Source organism: Mastigoproctus giganteus, chromosome 9 (assembly GCF_048544385.1).
Source record: "Mastigoproctus giganteus isolate SK-2022 chromosome 9, ASM4854438v1, whole genome shotgun sequence".
NCBI lineage: Eukaryota > Metazoa > Arthropoda > Arachnida > Uropygi > Thelyphonidae > Mastigoproctus > Mastigoproctus giganteus.
Genome location: NC_143583.1, coordinates 219,054,748 through 219,081,199, shown reverse-complemented (window position 1 = coordinate 219,081,199; position 26,452 = coordinate 219,054,748). Strand labels below are relative to the sequence as shown.

General features: G+C 39.3%; 1 protein-coding gene across 1 annotated transcript in view; it reads left to right on the top strand.

The window, feature by feature from the left end:
* shot (dystonin-like protein short stop) overlaps window positions 1–26,452 on the top strand; it is a 1,739,701-nt gene that overhangs the window by 634,638 nt on the left and 1,078,611 nt on the right. Inside the window, exon 32 of the mRNA XM_090380932.1 lies at window positions 18,417–18,500. Within this exon, the coding sequence (XP_090237058.1) occupies window positions 18,417–18,500 (84 nt within the window). The remainder of the gene's footprint in view (window positions 1–18,416; window positions 18,501–26,452) is intronic.

Here is a 26,452-nt window from a genome sequence, read left to right as displayed (position 1 = left end):
AAAAGTAACATTTCAAATTCAAAGTAAACACCTCTGAAACACATCATACCATATGAACTGGTGCATAATGACCCACAAATTCCATGCATCAATAAACTCTAACACAACCAGCCAACCAACCTTTCAAGAAGCTCCGTGTATTTTTTCTCATGACGTCTCCATACTTCAACACAGTATTTCCACTGCAGTGTAAAGACTGCAATGCAGTGGAACTATAATCTCCATATCTCTACAGGATAATGTTCAACAAATTGTTGAAATCATTGCGAATAGAGCATAAGGCAGCCATTCCTGGCTGCCTGATTATGCTGCTCATAAAACTTCACATCTGCCCTTATTATAACTCCCAGATCCCTTTATTCCTCTACGTTTTTAAATTCAACCCCTCCAGGTGTACGGTTTATTTTGGAGTTGATATTTCTGAAGTGTAAGACCTTGCATTTTGCTGCATTAAAATATAGCCGCCACTTTTCTGACCATTTTTGCAGCCTGTCCAAATCATCCTCAAGGAACACTGCTTGGTACTAATCATTAACTACTCTCCCATTCTTTATGTCTCCCACAAATTTTGACATCAATCCTGCTAACCATTGTTGATGACTTTTATGAAAATCAGAAACAACAGTGGTCCAAGAACCGATCCTTGGGGAACCCATTTCTGACTTTTCACCAATTTGAATAATATCCAGTAATTTCAGCTTTCTGCCTTGCAGTCTCACAACAATCCAGCTTATAAAGTAACCTGTGATGAGGGACTGAGTGAAATGCCTTGCTAAAATCTAAAATAAACTGTTAAAATTGTTCCCTGCATCCAGTTCATAAGTAACTGTGTCAAAATAGCTTACTAAGTTAGTTGGCCGACCGGGCTAGCCGGATGTGTAAAGTGCCTGCCCGCAACCCAAAGGTCGCGGGTTCGATTCCTGCCTCAGGCTTGGATCAAAGTACTGCAAAAACCTTGGGAGGTGCATTATGGCCACAGAAGCCTATGCGCCAACAACTACCAAAAAAAAAAAAAAAAAAAACTAAGTTAGTTAAGCGTGATTTTCCCTTAACAAAACCATGTTGTGTGTTATTAAAAATACTTTATCTACCTAAATGTTTCTGGACACTCTTAATAGTTTCTTCTCTGATTTTCCCTACCACTACCACTTGAGTCAGACTAACCGGTCTGTATTTACCAACTTTGCTCTTACCACTGCCTTTGTGTATTGGTGATACATTGACACTTTGCAAATCCTAAGGAATCTCTCCCGAGTTCAAAGATGCCCTTTTAATTAACTTCAGTGGTTCAATATACTCTCTGGTAGCTTCCCTCAAAATTACTGGATATATGCCGCCAACTGCAGGAGCTTTACTTGCCTTTATCTTCGAAAGTTTTTCTCATATACAGTCGATATATGAGAGTCATATGCAATTTCGAAATCACTAATTTCATATGCCTCGGCCTCACCTGCACAACCTCTTCTCAGCATGAAGGAGCTTTCTTCAGTAAAGATAAATGCAAGGTACCTGTTCAATTCATCCACAAAATCAACTGGATTGTCTAAGACCTTTCCGCACCCAGTATACAAGCATCCGATCTGATTCATTTGTTTACTTGTATTCACGCCTGCCTAGCAACCCAAAGGTCGCGGGTTCGAATCCCACCTCAGGCTTGGATCAAAGTACTGCAAAAACCTTGGGAGGTGCATTATGGCCACAGAAGCCGATGCGCCAACAACTACCAAATAAAAAAAATAATAAAATAAAAAAACTTGTATTCACACACGTGAAAAATTCCTTGTCCCCATTCATGAATCACAGATTCATGAATGGGGACAAGGAATGCTCTCTTAGCCAGTCATAAGCAGCCTTGGCCTCTCTCTCTGACCTTATCTGTGGTACTATTACAAATCAACTTGTAGCTGTTGTTATCTGTGGTACTATTACAAATCAGCTTGTAGCTTATTTGCTCTTAACTGTCCCCTGCTATCTTTTTCTGCTTTATATGACTGGCCAGCTCTGCACTCATCCAATTCAGCATCATCTTCCTGCAATATTTCTTAATGCTGTGTATGCATTTATGGCTTTTGTGATTTTTACTTTGATGGCATTCCATAATTCAAGTGTATTTGTCCCCTCGACGTGGGCACCTGTACGTGGTGAGGGGACCTCCCAGTGACGCTGCTGGACTTCCAGACTAGCATCACTGGGATCCAACGCCCACAGCCTAGGTTCCGGGCTTACATCAATGGAATCCGGCGTGTTTGCCGTGCGCTGCGACCCGTGGAAATTCGGAAAGGGGGATCCTGGTGGTTGAGGGGCCCAGCTTCAATACACCACTTTGGCCCCTGCTTCGACAAGACGGGTGGTCCTGGAAGGCCCGGCTAGGATCAATCGGCTAGTAGGTTCGCCTGCGAGGGTCAACCGTGTCAAAGCCATGCCCCTACCCTCATGGTCCGAGGGACAGGATTCAGGCTGGCGGCGGTGCGGGTATGGTGTCTGGGTAGCCCTGGCGTCCCACTCCCGAGCGCATTTATTGCATGCCGGGTAGTGGGCGTCCCTTTGGGCTCCGTGGTGGGTGGGGAGCCCGGGCACTGAACCACTTAAAAAAACTCATGAATCCTGATAAACTTACTTCTTCAGGGGCCCCAACCCGGTCCCTATCTGAAAACATAGACAATGATCCAGATAGCATTATTGCTAAAAAAAGGCAGCGAACTGAAGTACCATCAGGGCCTGTTCCAAGGTTCCTAATCATACATTCCACCGGAGAAAAACCAATTGGTAAAATGTTGCCCTTTTTTATCCAAAAAGGGTTGGATGGGTTAGCAGGTTCACCCAAGTCAGTTAAGAGGCTCCGTTCTGGAGACCTCTTAATCGAAACTAAAAATGACAGGCAATCAGAACACCTACTCCGAACAACATCAATCGGAGGAATCCCTATAACAGTGACACCACACAGAACACTCAATTCATCTAGAGGTGTCGTTTCGGAGTGGGACCTTCTCGACGTATACGAGGAGGAAATCTGCTCCGAATTAAAACCACAGGGAGTCATTGCTGTCAAGAGAATCACTGCGCGAAGGGATGGAAAAATTGTTAAAACCAGGAGCGTTATCCTGACTTTTAACACTCCTAAACCTCCTGATGAGATTAAAGCTGGATACATCAACTGTTCAGTGCGTCCATACATTCCGAACCCTTTACGGTGTTTTAAATGCCAGAAGTATGGACATTCTCAAATGGCCTGCCGTGGAGTCCTTGCATACGCTCGATGCGGTGCAAAGGACCACGAAACAACAGCATGTTCAGCCACAAAACCCACCTGTATTAACTGTGAAGGCGAACACCCGGCCTACTCAAGAGCATGCCAGAGGTGGAAAGAAGAAAAAGAAATTCAACGGCTGAAGGCAGAGCTAAATATATCATACCAGGAGGCAAGGAAATCGGTCAAACCCCTGAATATCAACAAACCTACCTACGCCCAGAAGGTAGCAGGGAGATGTTCCGTCGAAACTCAGACGGACATGACCATTCCTCCAAAGGAGTCTTTCACTCCCATCGCGCGGTATCTCTTAAGCTCTCAAAAACCTGCACAAAAGGACCAATCAGCTGCCACTCCTATATCGGTACCTCCTAATGCTCCACAAGTTCCAAAGGTAATTATGAAAGAAAAGAATAAGAAAGGGGAAGTCCCCCCTAGTACCCAAGAAAAGATGGATGTAGAGCAGAAGGAGGTAACCGAAGAGTCAGTCTTGGAACTCTTTGCGGAGGAGGAAATGGACACGGGACAGCGTCCATTCTTCCCCAAAAAAGATAAATCCAAGACTGATAAAAGTAAGCCCTCAGCACCTCGGAAGCCGCCTGATGGACCCACCAAGCCAAAATAATGGGTAAATTCCTACAATGGAATTGTCGTGGATTCCGGCGAAATATTGATGACATCAAGGCCCTCCTGCACAAGCACGAGCCAGTTTGCTTTTGCTTGCAGGAGACATATCTAAAGGCAAATGATGATCCCACGATGCATAACACCACAATTTATCGTAAGGACAGAATTGCGGATGGCTCTGTACATGGGGGAGTGGCTATCCTTGTGGGTAACCAGACCCCAGTGCAGCCCTTACTAATTACAACTAGCATAGAGGCTGTTGCAATTCGCCTTACGGTGGGATTTTTATTGACTGTGTGCTCTATCTATTTGCCACCTGGGACCGACATCTCCCAGGCAGACCTTGATGATCTTCTAACGCAGTTGCCTCCCCCTTTCTTACTTCTCGGGGATATGAATGGACATAACACCCTGTGGGGTAGTGCCAACATCAACGGAAGGGGACGAGTCATAGAGCGTATGCTCAATGACAATGACCTTTCCCTTCTAAATACTGGAACAAACACCTTCTTCCACATGCCTACCCGTACCTTTTCTGCCATTGATCTCTCTATCTGCTCCCCTTCTCTACTCCCTTCACTCACTTGGGAAGTGGAGGAGAATCCATACGGAAGCGATCACTTCCCTGTGATAACCTTGTTATACAGTGGGAGACCATGTCTTCCTTTTAGGTTACCACGGTGGAAGATTGATCAGGCTGACTGGACTGCCTTCCAACAACAGGCAAATTTCGATCTTAGCACAGTCAGTCAAGAGCCGATCAATGACGCAGTAAGGTACATCACAGAAATCATCGTCCACGCAGCTGCTAACGCTGTCCCAAAAACATCAGCCCGGTTTCCACCATTTCCCAAACCTTGGTGGAATTCACATTGCACAACAGCAAAAAAGGCTCAAAACAAAGCGTGGGGGATATTTCGCCGATATCCTACCACGAACAACCTTATAGCCTTCAAACGTGCACGAGCCAAAGCACGCTACATTCGTCGTCAGAGTCAAAAGGAATCATGGATCCGTTTTACATCATCTATTAACCAGTCTACCAACTCTAAGGTAGTCTGGGATAAAATCCGGAAAATGAAGGGGAAATATACATCCCACCCTTCTTCAATCCTAGATTATAATGGATGCGCTATTGCAGATCCAACTGCAATAGCCAATGCTCTTGTGGAAACATTCTCTAACATCTCTTCAACATCTTCGTATTCCCCAGAGTTCCTGGTCCTGAAATACAAAACCGAAAAACAGGCACTTAACTTTAAATGTAAGAGCATCTATCCCTACAACGGGGATTTCACTATTCTGGAACTAAAAAGAGCCCTCGCTCTTTCCAAAGCAAGTGCCGTTGGACCAGATGGCATCCATTATGAAATGATTAGACATCTTTCACCAAAATCTATGGATTGTCTGCTCCTTCTGTATAACAGAATCTTTACTGAAGGGCAGTTTCCGGACTCCTGGCGAAAGGCAATCATTCTTGCCTTTACCAAGCCAGGAAAGGATCCAAAAGTCACCACCAACTATCGTCCTATTGCTCTGACTAGCTGTCTGTGCAAAATCCTGGAGAGAATGGTCAATTCTCGTTTAATATGGTATTTAGAATCAAATGACCTTCTCTCCAGCATCCAGTGCGGCTTCCGAAGGAACCGGTCCACTTTGGACCATCTTATTAGAATGGAAGCATCCATCCGGGATGCTTTCCTAAAATGGGAACACTTGGTGTCGGTGTTCTTTGACATGGAAAAAGCGTATGACACAACTTGGAGATTTGGCATTTTAAAAGACTTACATAGCCTAGGCCTTAGAGGGCATCTCCCTTTGTTTATTAAAAACTTTTTAGCCAATCGATCGTTCCAAGTTCGTGTGGGATCCTCACTCTCTCGCTCCTTTAGCCAAGAGGAGGGAGTACCACAAGGATCAGTATTAAGTGTCACGCTTTTTGCCATCAAAATAAATTCCATCACAGAACAACTTCCTCCAACTGTAAACAGTGCCCTCTATGTTGATGACTTTAGCATTTTTTGCCAGTCGTGCAACATGAGGGTTATTGAAAGACAACTGCAGAAAGCCATTGATAGTCTGAATTCCTGGGCACTTGCTAATGGCTTCAGGTTCTTGCCGGAGAAGACCGTTTGCGTACACTTTTGTCGCAAGCGTAATCTTCATCCTGAACCTGAATTAAGGCTCGGACAAAATGCCATTCCAGTAGCAGCGAACATAAAATTCTTGGGACTCATATTCGATAATAAATTGAACTTTTTGGATCATATCCGTCAACTCCGCGCAAAGTGCATGCGTGGGCTTAATATTCTCCGCTCGCTCTCCTCTACATCTTGGGGAGCAGACAGATGCACCCTACTACGGCTGTATCGTGCACTTGTGTGATCCAAATTAGATTATGGGTCCCAAGTATATACTTCAGCCAGAGACAGTGCCCTTCGATGGCTGGACCCTGTCCATCATCAGGCTCTACGTATCGCTACTGGAGCATTTCGAACATCTCCTGTCCAGAGCTTATACGTCGAAGCACACGAACCACCGTTATCGCTTCGTCGTAAGCAGTTGTCTCTAAAGTACGCCTTAAAACTGAAATCCCTGCCAGACCATCCTACGTGGCCATTCGTTTTTGAGCCACGATGGGAAAATTTGTACAACACCCGTAAGACTGCCAATCGTCCTTTTGGTATTCGTCTCCAAGAGCTACTCAAAGAACTTAATATGAAGGTAGACAAGGTTGCCCAAACACCAAAGCAACCCTTTCCACCCTGGCATGCTCATGTCCCGGCATGTGACTTGTCCCTTAGAAATTGGGGAAAGTCGGACACTCCATCTTCGGTCTACCTGCAGCTTTATTCAGCACACCGAGCTGCATATTCCGACTTCGCGCCAGTCTACACAGACGGTTCGAAGTCGGAATTATATGTGGGATCTGCTGCTGTCTTTACAGACAGCACTACATCGGAGCAGATTCCCTCTGAATGCAGCATATTTACTGCAGAGCTGCACGCAATTGAGTTAGCCTTGGATCACATTAGTAAATGCCAATACCAACGGTTCATTTTATATTCTGATTCTCTCAGCGTGTTACAGGCTTTAATATCTGTGAGATATAATCCTCATCCAGTTCTGTCTAGCATTCAGCAGAAGATTCACGTCCTCCACGAACGCGAATATGACATCCGCTTCTGCTGGATTCCGAGCCACATTGGGATTAGGGGAAATGATTTGGCTGACGCCGCAGCCAAATCAGCAATTCCCAATAATAACCGCTGCCTGTTAGTCCCCTATATAGACTACAGGCAAATAGTACATCAAAAGTTACATTCCCAGTGGCAGGATTCATGGAATAGACAGACTGCGAATAAATTACATCGCATAAAGCCTGTAATTGAACCGTGGCAGTCTAGTCTGCGCAGGAATCGTAAGGAGGAAGTTGTTCTTGCCCGGACCCGCATAGGACATAGTCATTTGACTCATTCATTTTTGCTGAGGACTGATGACCCTCCTATGTGTGAGTCCTGTGGCACAATTTTAACAATTAGACACATTTTAGTTGAATGTCCAGATTTTAGCAATATCCGTTTTACCGCTTTTATTCATCTGACTGAGCCATATACACTCAGTCAGATTTTATCTGACAATGACAATGTGTCTGCTGTTTTTAGCTTTTTAAAAACAATAAATATTTTTACTCTTATATAAAATTTTTACATTGTGCTTTTATATATTTGTTATACCTTTTTGACATAGTGACCTAACTAATTAGGTCACTGAAAATTTAAAAAAAAAAAAAAAAAATTTTTATAAATGACCTGGTCTTGGCGCATTATAGCCTTAGTAGCTAATGCGCCAATAAAACCAAACCAAACCAAACCAAAAAGTGTATTTGTCCTCACTCTGCAACCCTCCCAATTAATATAGTTACAACATTGCACCTGAAACCAAAGTCCCTTCTTCTGAAATTAAAACCCATACCTTTTCCTTTAACTAGTGCAACATCTTTTTTTTCATCTTCCAACTGACAATTGCGTGATCACTACCTGACAATGGTTCCTGTATTTTAAGCCCTGCGATGTCATCTTATTTTTGAGTAATGATGAGGTCAAAAATATTCTCACCCCCAGTATTATCTCTGACATGCTGATACAAATAATGATCATCTAGTTTATTTAGAAATATTTTTCCCCAAGGTGAGTTTCCCCATCACTTATTTTGATGAACCTAGGGCAGATTGAAGTTACCATAAGACATCTGCACTTGCTTTCCCATTCCATTTGCACGTAAAAAGTCTTCAAAAATGGGAGTGTGAGTAATCTACGCCTGTAGATTACTCACATTGCAATTATACGTTTGCTTCTAACTAACATATACTACAGTTTCTATGCTGGCAGATGTAGTAGTAGTGGCATGTGATGCAAGAAAACAAGTGTATGAGCTTATGCAGCATCAGCCAAAAAAAAAAAAAAAATTTTTTTTGAAAATTACAAAACAATCCCCTCCAAATATTTGTCCAGCTCCTCCTTAAATTCATTTAACCTATCAACTTCCAAAATGACAGATGGAAGTTTGTTCCAGCAATTAACCACCCGCTGGCTAAAGGCAAATTTCCGCACATCTATTCTACATCTGTCCTTCCTCAATTTCAATTTATGCCCCCTTAGGTTCATAATCTTAACAAGTGGAAGAATCCCATCAGAATTCAGCGTGCTCAACCCATTCAAGGTCTTATACACCCAATCAGATCACCTCGCAGGTGCCTAGTCTCCAGCTGCTGCAATTTGCAGAACTTAAGCCTCTCCTGGTAAGAGGATCCCTTCATTCCCCTCACCAATCTTGTTGCCTTTCTCTGTTCATGCTCAAGCAAATCTACATCCTTCCTAAAATGAGGCCTCCAGACCTGCACGCAGTACTCATGATGTAGCCTGACTATTGCCTTACACAGAGGGACAATCACCTCCTTTTCCCTGCTAGCAAAATTCCTGTATATCATTGATAACACCCCATGACCTGCTCTGGCAGCCTGTCTACATTGCTCAGAAAACTTCTTCCCACTTAGAATTTGCTGTTGGTAACATCATCAGTTGGTCCCACTGTACAGAATATAAAAACTGTCTGAGACCACTGTAGTCACCTTTATGGAAGCAAAAACTCCTTCCTTTACCCCTGATGGTAATTATATCTTTAAGTTTGTTTGAGTTTGATTTGGGTTTTATTGGTGCATTAGCAGCTAAGGCTATAATGCGCCATATCTTTAAGTAAATCCCTCATCAGTACATTTTGATCACTGCCAACTAATGGTTCCTTTATCTGCAAATTATTAATACACAAATGATCACTGCTGATAACCAGATCAAGAGTATTACCCTCTCTGGTTGCCTCTCGAACATGCTGCTGCTGCAGAAAACAGTCATCCAATAAATCCACAAAAGTGTTAGTAGTGTGTGAGTGACCAACCCATAAGTTCCAGTCTATATCAGGGAAGTTAAAATCCCCCATTATAAGACATTCTGATTTACTTGCCCACTCTATTTCTCTGTACAATTGTTCATTGTAACTCAGCAAAATCTCTTTTTGCACTCAAGCTGCTTTTGACAAAAAGCTTGACATCACCATCCCTTCTATCTTTCCTAAATACATTATATGTACCATAATGGAACTCATTATTCCCAATTAACCCCCAGGTGCTCACATCTGGTGAATATGGACTTGGCACAACCAGGGAATGATGATATCCAGCTCAGGGTCCTGAGCTGAATATCATCATTCTCTTTTTTGGTGATTCTCTCTCTCTCTCTCTGTCTGTCTCTCTCTCTCTCTCTCAGGGTACTCAAATTTTTTTTTTTTTTTTTTTTGGTTGGTGCAGCATAAGCCTCAAGCTTCCTTGCACCATATGGCTAATAATGATAATAATTTCTGGTTGGTACCATGTTTCTGTTAGCCCTATTATGTCAGCATTAGTTGTCCTAACCAGTAGTTCAAATTCAGCCATTTTATTGACAACTCCTGACATTACTGTAGACACAGTTAAGACTAATTAGTACTAATTATATTTAATACTCTAACACACCTCTTGAAATTATTTAGGCTTGTTTCCCTATCTTTCTCATCCCACCCATTTGAAACACTGCTACCCCCAGAACATATTGCCAATATCGGCTGTTGTGGCAACAAACAAGAATTCTTGATGAGTGCAAGCTTTACTTTGACTCATATCATCAGTTAAATGCAGATCTATATGCCTCCTATGTAGCAGTTTCCCCCGAACCCTTAAGGTATCCTGAATGATACTTGCAAAAGTCCTTACACCACCTTTGTTCAAATGAATACCTCTCTACAAAATAGATTCGTTTTGTTCTATATACAAATGCAGACCAGACGGATAAAAAATTCCTCTAGAGGCTTGCAGATTCCCTCAGATCTTGAGTTAATCCACAAGGCTTTCAGCATATAATCCTGCTTATCATGTCTGTGTAAAATTGCAGACACATATGCATTCTGACCTAACTCACGGCATTTTTTCAGTGTGGTCCTATGCTAATCCAACAAACATGTTCATTTCAGGTCATGTTCATTTAATATCATTAGGTCCCACATGAATAATAATGCTCTTTCTAATAATAATATCCCCCTTAAAACTGACTTTCTGCTGGAAACATCATCAATTGTTGCTCTCAGCAAACACACTCTGGGTCTACTCCACCTATCTTTATTACAAAAAATATTAACTGTTTCCCTGACAGTAGAGTTTCCCAATAAAACTAGATCACCTCCTACTGTAATGGTATGCACTTAATTATTCTTATCTGAGACAAAAATCTGAAGTGTGTCACTTGACAGGTCATGAGATTCTTGAGTCCCTGACAAGTTCCCTGTTACATTTGTTCCTATGGCAAGCACTCGTTTCTTCAGTGGCTCAAATTCTTCTCATAATGCACCAAGTTCTAATTTGAAACCGGTACACTCCTTACAGGGTGTAAAGAAAAAGAATGTTCAGTTTAAGTAGGTTTTCCACTAGACAAGCCTTGTAATACATGCCACAGGCTATATAAATGATGAACTTGTGACTCATACTGGAAATGCCCACAGGCATTTCTGTCTGGATCATAATATCCTTGGACTTTTTATTATAAGCGGATTTTGTAGCAACCATTATTGAGGTAAAATTTTAATTTGAGAAAGATTGCAAAATTTAAATTTACAATATATTACAGAATTTAAATTACCAAATATTACAGATATGAAACTGTTGACAATACTTTAACCACTAAAGAAGTTAAATTTAAGTTACCCTATGAAAGTTTTTATTGTAAGTGGATCTGATGAATATTTTGCCTGGGGCCTACAGAAATCTAGGTATGACACTGGTATCAATGCAATTTTGAATTATAACTTCAGAATTCTCCAAGACGACAGCATTAGAAACAACTTCACCCAAAGACTGGATGCTGCAATTAATATAGAGATAAAAGGTAATACTGAAGAAATCTACGAATATTTAAAAAATACTGTTAAAAAAATAGCTCATGAAATCCTAGGCAAAAAATAAGAGCCAAGGACCAAAAAAGACCTGGATTACAGAGAAAGTAAGAGCTGCTGTAGAGGAAAAGAAACTTGCATATCAGAAATGGCTGGATGATAAGGAACGTTTCATATAGGAACATTTATGTTGAAAAAAAGAAAATAGCCAATCGGTTGGTAGTAGAAGCGAAAAATGAAGAATAGGAAAGGAAATGCGCAACTATTAATATCAAATTGGGCTTCAAGCAATCAGCGGAATTGTGGAAGGTCCTTAAAGACTTGAGAAAACAGAATAAACACAATGCTGGTTTGCAATTAGTACCTTTGAAAGATTGGACGGAGTACTATGAAGGGCTTTTAAAAGAAGACCGGGAAGAGTTCAAGACGATGGAGGATTTTGGTGTAGAAGACTCGGGCTTAAAAATTTCTGTTAGGGAAGTGGAACTCCTACTAAAGGAAGGAAGGAATGGCAAATCACCTGGACCTGGAGGAGTTTACATGGAACTTCTGAACTATGGAGGAAGAGGAGTGGCTGTTCTGATACAAAAACTGTTACATAGTATACTGAGAGGAGAAGAAATACCGAAAGAAATGATAACAAGATATATTACATCAATTTATAAGAAGGGCGATCGTAAAAGCTGTTCAAATTACAGAGGAATATGCGTCCTGAACCCGCTGAAATGATAACAAGATATATTACATCAATTTATAAGAAGGGCGATCGTAAAAGCTGTTCAAATTACAGAGGAATATGCATCCTGAACCCGCTGTTAAAGATCCTTGGAAAATGGATCAGGAACCATTTAGAAGCCCGAATCGAGGTATCAGAAGAACAAGGTGGTTTTTCAGCTGGGAGGTCATGTATAGATCATATCTCAACAGTACGACAGATCCTTGAAAAATGCCAATCAAAAGGAAAAAAAATCTTTATGATTTTCATTGACCTGAAAAGGCATATGACAGTGTTCCAAGAAAACTCTTATGGGAAGTACTGAAAGAGGCAAATATTGATGGACAACTGATTAACATTATTAAGGCAATTTACAGGAATAATAGATGCAGAATTAAAGTGGGATCAGCTTTGTCACCTGAATTCCACACTTCAAAAGGCTTATTACATGGTTGTTGCATGTCACCAACACTTTTCAAAATTTATATTGACATCTGCCTAAGATCCTGGTCAAAAAAATGTAATAAAATGGGATTGCTGATTAATAAGAACACCTATATTCACAATTTACTTTTTGCAGATGATCAGGTGGTGATAGCACAAGACTTAGAAGATGCAAAGTATGCATGTCATCAATTGTTTGAGGGATATAAACAATGGGGTCTAAAAATCAATTTTAGCAAGACTGAAATGTTGTCTTCAGGGCCAGGACATGTTCTAAATATTGCAGGTTTTAAAATCAAACAAGTCGATAAATTCAAATATTTGGGATCAATCTTACAAAGTGATGGATCATCCCAAGCAGAGATCAATAAGAGAATTACAGACGGCAGAAAGGCTATCGGCATGTTAAACTCTGTTCTGTGGAGCAAAAATATCCTACATAAAACAAAGAAACTTATATTTTAAATGATTGTACAAAGTCTTCTATTGTATGGAGCGGAAACCTGGACATCGAATAGGCGATCGGAAAACAAATTGCTCTCCACAGAAATGGATTTTTGGAAACGCTCAGCAGGAACTTCTAGAAAAGACAGAAAACGGAATGAAGACATGAGGGAAAAAAGGAAGTGAGAAAGACTATTATTGACACCATCAAAGAAAAGCGTCTAACATGGTATGGACATGTAAAACGGATGCAAGAAAACAGATATCCAAAGACTAACCTAGAAGAAGGAGAAGAGGAAGACCTAGGAGGACATGGATGGATGGAGTACGGGAGTGCATGACAGCCCGAGGCTTAACTGACCAAGACACCTTGAACCGCACTTTATGGCGGGAAAAAATTCCTAACAAGAAATAACTTGTAGGCTGAGGAAACCCATTGTAAATGGAAACACTCCTCTTGAAGAAGAAGAAGAAGAACTTCAGAATTGTTCAGAGATAGCCAAAGATATTTGTGTCATCGTGATGACCATCTCAAAAACTATCTGTGTGCAAAGTTTCAAGATATGCATCAAATTTGTCGGTTTTTTTTTTTTTTTTTTTTTTTATGTGAACCCCAAACACGAGAGGTATTAGAACCTATAGTACTTGGTACCGTGCTTGGGTTGGAGGTTGAGAAGATGAGAGAAGATATTTGTTGACATTGCACTTGAACTTCTGTAGATTGTAATTTTCAGGAAATACGTATGAAGGAAGGTTGTTCCAGAAAACAGCAGTTGAATGAATAAATGAGGAAGATGAAAAGTTGGTTCTGTGGGTTTGAAGTTGGACAGTAAATGGATGTTGGCTGGTGGCGGCACGTGTTCGGACTGTTTTGAAAGAGAGAGCAGGAATTATAGAAGCCAATTCAGAAGAACAGTGCCCATGGAAATATCTGTAGAAGAGGCATGCAGCAGAAACAGTACGTCTATGGGAAAGCGAGTGGAGAGACTCTGTTAGAGATGAATCATTAATTAACCTAACTGCCCTCTTCTGAATGGAATCAAGAAGCCTGAGAGAGGTTTTGGGGGCACCACCCCAAATGTGGGAACAATATTCCATGGCAGGGCGGATTTGCGATTTATAGAGAGTGAGCAGCTGTTTGGAAGAAAAGTAACGCCGAGAGCGAAAGAGAAAACCAAGTTTTTTAGATGCAGAGGAAGCAATATTTGTAATGTGCTTGTGCCAAGAGAGATTAGAAGTCAGGGTAATCCCCAAAAGAGATATATCCTTTTGCCTAGAAATTGGAGTGTCACTAAAGATAACCATAGGAGCAGAAGAATCCTTTTTCCGAGATATAAGACAAGACTGAGTTTTAGAAGGGTTGAAATCAACTAAGTTGTCTTTGCCCCACTGGAGAAATACCCGAAGATCGGCATTTAAGGAATTGGTAGCAGATTTTCGAGAAGTTGAAGCTGATTGAGCAGGGCAAGGTTTCTCAAAATGGAAAGTTGAATGCAATGTGCTATCATCGGCAAAACTATGGACAGGATTTCCAGTCAATGGAAGAAGGTCATTGATATACAAGAGGAAAAGAGTGGGGGAAAGAACTGAACCTTGGGGGACACCGGCATTAGTGGAGAAGTTAGAAGACAGAGAGCCATCTACCATCACCCTCAGTGAGCGATCAGAGAGAAAACTGGATAACCAATTACTAAAAACAGTTGGCAAACCATAAGATGGAAGCTTGTTTAGAAGACCTTTATGCCAAACACGATCAAAAGCCTTTGAGATGTCAAGAGCAACTACTTGTGTTTCACCGAACCTTTCCATTGAAGTAGTCCATAAATGGGTAACATAAGCCAGAATATCACCAGTGGATCGACATTGACGGAATCCATACTGGCGATTGTTGATCAGACGGAAGGTTTCTAGGTAGTTTAAGAGTTGGCGGTTAATTGATTTCTCCATTATTTTAGAGAGAGTAGAAGTAATTGCAATGGGACGATAATTGGATGGGAGGGATTTGTCACCCTTTTTAGGAACTGGCTGTATATGAGCAAATTTCCAAGCAGAAGGAAAAACACCTTTGGAATAAGAAAGTGAAAAAAGGTGGCAAAAAATAGGAGTAAGTTCAGGAGCACAGCTTTTGAGAACAAGTGGAGAAATACCATCAGGACCTGGAGCTTTCTTAGCATCAAGATTCATCAACATCCTTCTGATATCCTTTTGACGGAAGACCACAGGAGGCATTGAATGGACCGTGTTGGGAATGGTGGGAGGTGTTTTACCAAGTTCATTAATACATGAGCTGGAAGAAAAATGGGATGCTAGCAGGTCAGCTTTATCCTTGGCTGAAGTGACAACAGAACCATCTGGTTTGGACAGAGGTGGAAGCAGAGATGGACAAAAGTTGCGACCAATAGCTTTGGCAAGAGACCAGAATGCTCGGCTACCATTAGGGCAAGAAGCAAGTTTTCTACTCTTAGCCTGTTCAAACTCTAGTTTGGACTGATTAATAACTGCTTTACAATTGTTACGAGCTTTGGTTTAGGCAGAAAATGAAACTGAAGAATTAGAAACAAGCCAATTACGATATGCAACATTCTTCTCTTGAACAGCCTTAGCACATTTATTGGAAAACCAAGGTTTAGATAAAGGACGAGATTTTAAAGTGGAGTGTGGGATAAAGGATTCCATTCCTGCAAGAATAATTTCACTGACACGATCTGAGCAAACATTGACATCAGAAGTTTTGAAACAGTAATCCGACCAAGGAAAAGAAGAAAAGAAGTCTCGCTGGTCATCCCATTTTGCATTCTTGTAATGCCAAACAACACATGGTTGGGAATAGCCATGAGATAAAGGTTCCATTGGAGAAGAGACAATCACCAAGTTGTGATCTGAAGTGCCTAAAGGACCTCTCACCTTCAACCTTGTACTTAGAAGGGTTGTTTGTGAGAAAAAGATCAAGCGTGTTGGCTGTATGATTAGGATTGTCCGGTATTCTTGTAGGTAAATGAACAATCTGTGCTAGGTCATTAGTAATTGCAAAAGCCTCAGCATCTCGACCTGCTGGGTCGGTGTGACTAGAAAACGGAAGCCAGCTGGAGTTGTGAACATTAAAATCACCAAGGAAAATTACCCCACTGTTAGGAAAGTTGGACTGGAGAAAGTCAAGTTGCAACGAGAGGAAGTCAAAGAGCTCCAAGTGATTAGTGGAGTTGGGAGAACGGTAGAGACAACAGATGAATTTGACACAATGAGGTAGAGAGATTTTAAGCCAGAGAAGATCAAAGAGAGGAGATTCCAAATTGCCAAGTCTCTGACAGGGAATATCAGAACGGACATATGCACAAGTACCACCTTTGAGGCAAAAGGAATCATACAGCGAATAATTTGGGCATCTGAGATGAGCAGTAGTTGAATCAACCGATAACTGAGATTCTGTCAGAAAAAGTACATGGGGTTTGGCAGACTGCAAGTGGAAATGGACATCGTTGAGATTAGAATTGAGACAACGTATATTTGTGAAATGAATTAGGAAGTCCTTGGGAGGTTTAGATCTTTTCGCAGATAAGCTTGCTCTATTAGTTTGACAATTCATGGTGTATTCAATAGTAAGAAAAAGTGGGTGGGACATGCTGTATGAAGTAATGAAATTTTTGGATATGGCGTACATGTGGTAAGAATATACCCAGATCCTTGACATAACGTGGCCTCGACAATGCTCCCCGCATACACACTACTCGGTCTCCCTCCTGTCACTATCTGGCAGAGTAGAGGTAGCAAGATTATACACTAGCTGATCCGGAAGCCTCCTACAGAGTTACCAATAGGTTCGGTCCGGTGTACTAACTAGCGGCCGGCCTGCGAAAACCGTTTTAGAGCTGTACCCTCGAAATGTAAGGAATATTGGATCTCGCCACGACGTTCATCATAACCTCAAAAGTCATCAATCATACTGCATGATGGAAGAGATAGGGAAGGGTTGACCGGAACTTAGCTCTAGAGACTAAACATGGGTTCTACCACTTCAAGCCTCCAATAAGCAAAGTGGTGGTGTTTCACCGGTTGATGAGAGTCATCTACCACCTAGTACTGCCTGGTAACATAGAGGGGCGGCATTCCTCCATGTGGTGTGGGCGCCACACCTCGACCCCTGCTTACGTTGGTTCACACCTGGGTGGTCACCCACCATGTGCTGTGCATGGAGGTTATACCCAGGATTACTAACAGTCCCACCATCGTGAAGGTGCAAGCAGAGGATTTGGCTGTCACAGACCGTCCGGACTTCGCCGAAATTGGGTCGACTTGACTTGAGTGTTACCCGAATATCAGTTCCATCAGCGTTTTAGACTCCCAGGTAGCAAGTACAGCTTGTCTGGCATATCTGAGAGAATGTCTGTGACAACCTCAAAGGTTACATGGTATTCCACCTAAATCAGTGGTAAGTGCTGTTCAATTTTCTAAATACACAGAGAACTGTTTTGAAATTTCAAGTCTATAAAAGTTTAGAGAAATTTACTTCAATATTTTGCATAGAACACTTCAGTGTGACACTCTCTTGCATTTAATTGAACTGAAAACTTCTTCTAATGATTCGATGCATCCGCAGTCATTAGTCAAGGTTTCCCTAATCCAACCCCAAACACATCAAACTACCATCACACAACCCTGATTGAAAGAAGATGTTATGTGCAATAATAAAATCAAACGAATTATGATTATGGCATATAATGAATAAAATAATTTAATGCAGTTTAAAAACCGACTTTCCTTCCTTAAGCGAACGAGTTTTTTTCAGTATGCCTTGATCACAGAATAGAAGTAACACAAAGTCTGTGTATCGGAAATTTGAAATATATATGGTGATTATTTGATATCTTGGCACATGTGTGTAAATAATTACTGTTTTTTTTTAGCAAGGTTACCCAAAATAAACTGTGCTCTGTCCCCAAGAAAATATCGATTTGCTTTTATGTGACCATTATGAGAAAAACTCCTATGCATTCTGAAACAAATTTCATAACCACTGTAGAAATTCGGAAATATTCAATACCAAATTTGTTCATCCATATTCTATGTAGTTAGGAAAGTAATTTGGTTGCCAAAGTGGGAGAGCCTTTATAAATATTATTTGCTGCCATTAACCAACATTCAGTAAGTGTTATCAGCTTTATGCTTGTCTTCTTTTGGTCTGCGTAATGGTTGAATTATTGACCCTACATTATAAATTAGTCATGACATATTTAAAAGTGGAATTATTCACATAACTTTGTTTTTCATATATCATTTCCATTTATTAATCTACTGTTAAAAAATGTCAAATATTGTTAATGTATTTACATGTCATATGTTTCATAATGTTATTATGCTTTTTTATGTTCCTTTTTATATAAATTTTTATATTAAATTTTAGCAGCATTTTATTATTCTATTTCATTTTTTAATTGTTTTATATATCTTTTTATTTTATCATGACAGTCCTTTACCAGTGATGTCATAGCTCATCAGGCTGATCTTCGCTTTATAACAATGGCAGCTCAAAAGTTTTTAGATGAATCAAGGGTAAATATTGATAATTTGATAATAATGTGATCATTGCTTAGGTTAAAAAAGCCTTTTAAATGTTTTAATGACTTGAATTTTATTTTATCTCTTACTATGCATGTTTTTTTTAATCGTATTAATTCACAAGTAAACACCAGTAATGGTGTCGAAAACATTAAGTTAATTTCAAAAAAGAAAAAGTTGCTTATTGTTATGTGGTAGAAATGTTTCTCATAGAAATGTTACTGGCTTGTTTGAGATGTGTTAATCACACCAAAATATAGATAATGAACATTTAACTTTAAGAGATAAATTTAGAGATTTGGCATATTTTCAAGCTCTCTTTTTTAGTTTTAATAAGAATTAATTAATGAGAAGAAAATACTTTTTCTTATATTGAAAAAGGGATAACAAAATTTAAATATAAGTTATAAAGGGATTATTGCATTTCTGTCTAATAAAAATGTTTTAATGTATATTGAATTGGGTCTTTGCAAGTTAAATTGATTCTGAGTAAAAACATTGATTATTCGATTATAGCAATGATTATTTTGTGATTCTCATAATATTTGATAATTTTGTTAGACAAAAAAATTTATTCCATATGTATTTTTAAACTTTGTGGGTTCAAGTACATATACATGTAAAATGTGAATTAAGTTAGATATGTAAATAAAGATATGTCAGCAGAGTGATAAGCCTGTGAACAGTAAATACAACAAAAATGAGTACTTAATAAAGAAACATTGAAGAGAACAGGGGGGGGGGGAAGAAACTAAATTAAAAAAAAGAAGGTTTATGAAAGGAATACTTACCTTAAATAAAGCCAATGCAGTATAATTTACAATCCAATTACACTGAATAACCAATTTTGGGTCATATCTTGTTACAGATGTGAAAGTAAGTTTACTTTATAGATTTTGGGGGTGCTAAACATGAAAATAATGCTTAAAAGGGCAGCTTTGCTCTTGTTTTTGAAAAAAAGTAGTTTCTTATATTTATACAGATATTTTTTATTTATATGGCAGTAAGATGTAGCTACGAACATAACTGTATCAAACATGGGACCTTTTTGCCTTTCGCTTGTATTCAGCTTCGAGAAAATCCCTTTTCACCATCCAAAAATAATCTGCTAACATGATGGCACTTCATTCATTTGCTTTTGTATCTTTGTTCCATTTCAGCTAGCAAATTCTTGTATATACAGTGGAACCAGCTTTACAATATTAATCCATTCCAGAGACACCATTGTCTTGTGAAAATTATGATATTTTGATTTTTTATGATTTTTTGATAATTCGTTCCAAGACCTCAGAAGTTGGAATTTTCGCTATTTAACTAAGCTGTTGGTCTCTCTAAAAGGTGATTTTTATAATGGAAATTGTACATATTGATTTAAAAAAATTATTAAACTAATTTATTGGTTAAAGCACAACACAAAAAATCACTTCAACTAAAGGATGCAAAAACTAAAACACAATACCAACACTTACAAACCCTGCTATTGGCTGAGAGGAGGGACCACATGGTACAGTCGGAGACAATCGTAAGCCCATCCGATTGTAAAGTAAAATAATTAGGCACCGGTTAGGATCACTGGTTAGGGAATCAGCTGCTTTAATTTCAAAAAAACCAATTCAAATCATTAAAATGCATTACACTTTCGTTGTTATCATATATTTGGTTATAAGAATCAGTGTTAAACACTTTTGTGATATTTTTCTAAAGTACGTTTCTGGTTTATTGGGCTTTTTCTCTTAGTGCAATCTATTGATCTTATTGCATTTATGATAATACTGATAGTTGGAATTCTGATGAATTTTACATTATGACGGTGAAATGTGTTTTCCCTACCTCTTCAATCATATAAAAAACATAAATAAATTTTCAGAATCTTCTCTTCGTTCTTATTTTTTAAGCTTCATAAACTTGTTACTCCATATTTCACTTGCACCTACCATGTTAGTTGCAATTTATATGCTTCATTTTTTGTTATTGTTGCTTATCTTTTTTGCTGTTTTAAATTTTTCAACCCCATTCCCTTCTCCCAAAAAAAATCAGTAAACAGAAATATTAATTAATTAGTATGTACGTATTACAGTATTAATTAAGCTAGGTATATAAACATAAATTTATTTTTCTTTTGCAGTCCAGTGGAAAATATTCTTCTGATTTTAACATATCATTTAATTTCGTTAACTGGTAAAGTAATAAAGTGTAAACTTGTGATCTTTACTTTTATAGCCTTTGGTAATAATCCTCCTATTTTCATTATTAGAATCGCCGTTTAATAGAATAAAATCCAGTTCACAAACATGATCACAATGACAGCCTATAGTATATTGAATGGTATTTTATTATGGAGAGACCATTGTAAACTGATTTGATCATGAAGTGAACCATTCATAAAGCGAGGACCGCTGTAACTGAAAAAACCAGTTGAGCCATCCTGGTAGCCTCTCTGCACAATTACCTCCAGGTCTGTTTCATTTTCCATTACCCTAAGTGCAGTACTGCAGAGTTGGTACATTGCTCTGGTGTAACTGCTACCCATATGCATTTGTCTTTGTTATTTTGATTTGTGATATTTTTTAAAGCACATTTCTGGAAGTCATAACCATAAAACTATAAAAACAATTTGCACTGGAATCTATCCAGTTATATTAAAGGAGGCAGCAAAGGAAGTAAGCAAATGCTTAGCCATAATTATGAGAGCTTCCTTGGACTCGGGGGAGGTACCCATGGACTGGAGATATGCAAATGTGACTCCAATTCACATAGGAGGATCAAAGGGAGACAGATAATTACAGACCTGTTAGTTTAACTTCTGTTCCAGGGAAATTAATATAAGCACTGGTTTAAGAAGCATTACAGGATCATCTAGACAAGAATTCAGTTATAGCTCGGACACAGCATGGGTTTGTTAAGGCAAAGTCTTGTGTGACCAATTTGATTGGATAATATGATGTGGTCACAAAGGAACTGGATGCAAAGAATAATTTTGATAGCATATATTTGGATCTTAGAAACGCTTTTGATACTGTTGCATATGGAAGACTGCTGCACAAATTGGAGCAGTGTGGCATTGGAGGCAAATTGCTGCTATGGATAAAGGGATGGTTGGGTGGGTGAAGACATAGAGGGGTAATCAATGGACACTGCTCTTTGTGGACTAATGTTATTAGTGGAGTCCCCAGGGCTCAGTGTTGGGTCCATTGTTGTTTTCTGTATTTATTAATGACATTAATGATGGTATATCAGGCGTAATGTCCAAGTTTGCAGACGATATGACGGCCGTTAATGACGCTAATGACAGTACGCTGCTGCAACAGGATCTAGAAAAGTTGAGCAGGTGGGCTGAGAGGTGGAAGCTGAAGTTTAACATTGACAAATGTAAAGTACTGCATATGGGAGGAAGTAACCCCAGAGTAATATAACAACCATGTGTTACTACACTGACAGTGGTAGAGAATGAAAAGGACTTGGGAGTAATTGTGCAGGCAGATACGAAGTTTTTTGAGCAGTGCAGACGTTTTGCAAGCTTAGCTCATGGTGTCTTGTCAATGACATACATTAATTTTTCTAGCAGGGATAAGGAGATGATTATCCCTTTGTATAAGGCAATGGTGTTAGGCCACAAGTTGAGTACTGTATACAGGTCTGGAGGCCTCATTTTAAGATGGATGTAGAGCTGTTGGAATGAGTACAGAAAAGGGCAACAATTGGTGAATGGAACAAAGTGTTGCTCTTACAAAGAAAGGTTTAAGTTTTTCAAATTACAGTATCTGGAGATTAGGCACCTGTGATGTAATCTTATTGAAGTGTATAAAGCCATGAATGGTTTGAGCATGCTCAATGCTGATGGGATTCATCCTCTTGCACAGAATAATCGCCTGAGAGGGCATAAATTCAAATTTAGGAAAAACAGTTGTAGAATAGATGTGCCGAAGTTTGCTGTTAGCCAGCAGGTGGTTGTTTACTCGAATAAACTTCCATCTGTCATTGTAGAAGTTGATAGTTTAAATAGATTCAAGGCAGACCTAGACAAACGTTATGGAGCGATTGGATGGGTGAAATGAGAAGGATGTAGTGTTTTTTTTTTTTTTTTTTTTTTTGTGGCTGTTGCTGTATAGGCTAGCTTTCTTGCATCATGTGCATTTGCTAATGCTAATCTGACAATGTTAAACTTCCTTTGCCATTTCTCAGCCTGTCTGCCTAATATTTTTAGATTCTGTTGCTGTATCATACTGTCATTAATCAACTTTCCAGCTTTTCTATAATCTGCTAACTTCGACATTACACTAAAGACAGTATGCTACTGCAACAGAATATAGAAAAGTTAGGCAGATGGGCTGAGAAGTGGCAACTGAAGTTTAACATTGATTACTGCTACCCATATGATTTGGTTACTGCTACCCATATGCAAAGTACTGGATATGGGTAGCAGTAACCAAAGAGAAATGTACCAACTTAGGGAACTGGAGAGTGAAAAAGACCTGGGAGTAATTGTACAGTCAGATATGAAGTTCTCTGAGCAATGTAGATGGGCTGCCACGGCAGGACATGGAGTTTTATCAATGATATATATTAATTTTGTTAGCAGCGACAAGGAGGTGATTATCCCTTTGTATAAGACAATGGTCCGGCCACACTTTGAGTACTGTGTACAGGTCAGGAGGCCTCATTTTAAGAAGGACATAGAGTTGCTAGAACAAGTACAGAGAAGGGCAACAAGATTGGTGCTCATGAAGAAAGGCTTAAGTTCTGCTAGTTGGGGTATCTAGACCTGCGAGGTGATCTGATTAAGGTGTATAAGTCCTTGAATTGTTTGAGCAGGCTCAATGTTGACAGGATACTTCTGCTTGCTCTGATTAAGAACCTGAGGGGACATAGATTCAAATTGAGGAAAGACAGTTGTAGAATAGATGTGCAGAAATTTGCCTTTTGCCAGTGGGTAGTTGATAGCTGGAACAGACTTCCATCTGTTCTTGTGGAAGTTGATAGTTTAAATAAATTTAAGGCTGAAGAATTAGAGAATCATTTGTAGTGACCAAATGGGCGAAATGGGAAGGTGGGGCGATTTTTTTTTTTTTTTTTTTTTTTTTTTTGGCTGTTGCTGTATAGGTTTGCTTTCTTGCATCATATGCCTCAACTAATTTTAACATGGCCTCTATTCACTGGGTAAATATATCACAGAGAGGGAATACAATTAAATTGTATACTTTTAAAACATTAATCACAGAAGCCTTGAATGCTTATATACTGTTAAAAAAATACTTCATGAGGAGGTTTCCAATTTGGATAAATAATGAAGTTGCCAGATTACTTGAGCAGAAAAAGATGGTAAGATAAAGGATGTGGATAAAGAATTCTTAACGTATATAAATTCAAAGAAGAGAAGGACAGATCAGCTAGCATTAGCATTAGTAGTGGCATACAATGCAAGAAAGCAGGCTTCAGCCATTAAAAAAAAAAAAAAAAAACCCTCCCATTTCACACCTCCAATCGTTCCAAATGCCCGTACAACTCAGCCTCAAATTTATTTAGGCTATCAACTTCCACAACAAAAGATGGAAGTCTGTTCCACCAATCAACTACCCGCTGGATAAAGGCAAATTTCCGCACATCTATTCTACACTTCTCTTTCCACAATTTGAATCTATGCCCCCCCCCCCTCAGGTTCTTGATCTGAGCAAGAGGAAGAATCCCATCAGCATTCAGCTTGTTCAACCCATTCAAGGCCTTATCGTGCGAGGTGATCTGATTGAGGTGTATCTTTAGGTGCTGCAATTTGCAGAACTTGAACCTTTCTTGGTAAGAGCACTACTTTGTTCCCCTCAACAATCTTCTTGCCCTTCTTTGTACTCCAAACCTGTACACAATACTCTAGGTATGACCTAACCATTGCCTTGTATAATGGGATAATCACCTCCCTGTCCCTGCTATCAAAATTCCTATATTTCTTTGACAAGATTCCATGACCTGCCCTGGTAGCCCATCTACACTGCTCCAGGTCTTTTCACTTTCCACTTCCCTGGGTGTAGTAGTGCACAGTTGCACAGTTGGTACGTTTCTCTTTGGTGCGAACCATATGCAGTACTTTGCATTTGTCAATGTTAAACTTCAATTCCCACTTCTGAGCCCATTTGCCCAACTTATCTAGATCCAGTTGGAGTAGCATACTGTCGTTAACAATCCTGCCAACCTTTGTATCCACTGCAAACTTGAACATCAAACCTGATATATTTATCAATATCATTGATAAATATACAAAACAACAATGGGCCCAACACAAAACCCTGGGGTACTCCACTAATAACATTTGTCCACGAAGAGCAGTGTCCATTGATTACCACTCTCTGTCGTCTCCCACTCAACCATCCATTTATCCATTGTAGCAGCTTACCCTTAATGCCATACCTCTCCAATTTGTATAGTAGTATTCCATGTGCAACAGTATTAAAAGCTTTCATGAAATCCATGTATATGATAGCAATTTGATTGGATACTATTATGTGGTCAGAAAGGTCAGACAAGACCTTCCCTTTAACAAACCCATGCTGTGTCGTAACTATTACTGCAGTCTTGTCTAGATGATCCTGCAATGCTTCTTTAATAATGATTCCATTATTTCTCCTGGAACACAAGTTAAACTAACGGGTCGATAGTTACTTGTGTCACCTTTTGAACCGCCTTTGTGAATTGGTGATACATTTGCACACCTCCAGTCCATGTGGACCTTCCCCGAGTCCAAGTAAACTCTCATAATTATGGCTAATGGTTTGCTTACTTCCTTTGCTGACTCCTTTAATATAACTGGATAGATCCCCAGGTGCCTTTTTTTATGTTTATCTTCAACAATTTCTCCTCCACTTTGCTCTCAGTTATTACAAAATCACTTAGCTCCTTGTTAGAGTTTGATAAATCTCTGACACACCCCTCATTGAATAACTCCTAAGTAGATACAAATAATCATTCAGTTTATCAGCTACCTGAGCATGATTATCAATAGTCAACCCATCTATGTTAAGTGGTCCAATCTGATTTATCCATTTCCTTCTAGAGTTTACAAGTAAAGAACTCTTTGCTGCTTTTCTTTGCATCCTTTGCCAAAGACTTCTTGTAATCTGCCTTCGACTGCCTAACTTCCTCTGTGACTTTATTACAGACTAGTTTATATCTGCCATAGGCTTACCTGATACTTTTTATGCATCCCATACATTTTTCTTCACTGCCACGAGCCTGATTAGTTTTTCTGACATCCATTTAGGCCTAAACCTTGATCAGTATTTCTTAGTTGGAATGAAAAGCCTAGTAGCCTCCAAAATTAAGTACAAGAAGGCTTCCCATTTCGAATTCAACATTGGTAACATCAGCAATCGATCCCACTGTACAGAATTTAAAAACTGTCTGAGACCCTTGTAGTCACCTTTATGAAAGCAAAAGCCCTTCTCTTTAGCCTTGATGGTAGTTACATCTTTAAATAATTCCCACATCAGTACAATGTGATCACTGTCACTCAGTGGTTTCTTTACCTGCAAATTCTTAATGCTTGAATAATCACTGCTGGTAATCAGATCAGGGTATTACTCCCTCTGGTTGCCTCTCGAAGCTTATGTAATACATTTCTTTCTTTATCCAGAGCCTGCAAAAAAAATTCTTGATTAATCCAAGCTTTATATTCAGAGATGGATGGAGATGAAGAATCTTTTTCAGTTTTACCATTGGAACATTATTTTATATTATTTCTCCCAAGGCAGATTTTTATTTTGCAAAACTGTCCAACAAAAATAGAACCTTCTGTGACCCCAAGATGATCTAATAATTATGGCTAAGAATTTGCTTACTTCCTTTGTCTCCCTTAATATTATTGGATAGATTCAATCTTTTTTATGTCCATCCTCAATATTTTTTCTTTCACATTCCATTAATTTATTACAAAGTCATTTAGCTCCTCGTTAGGGTTTGAT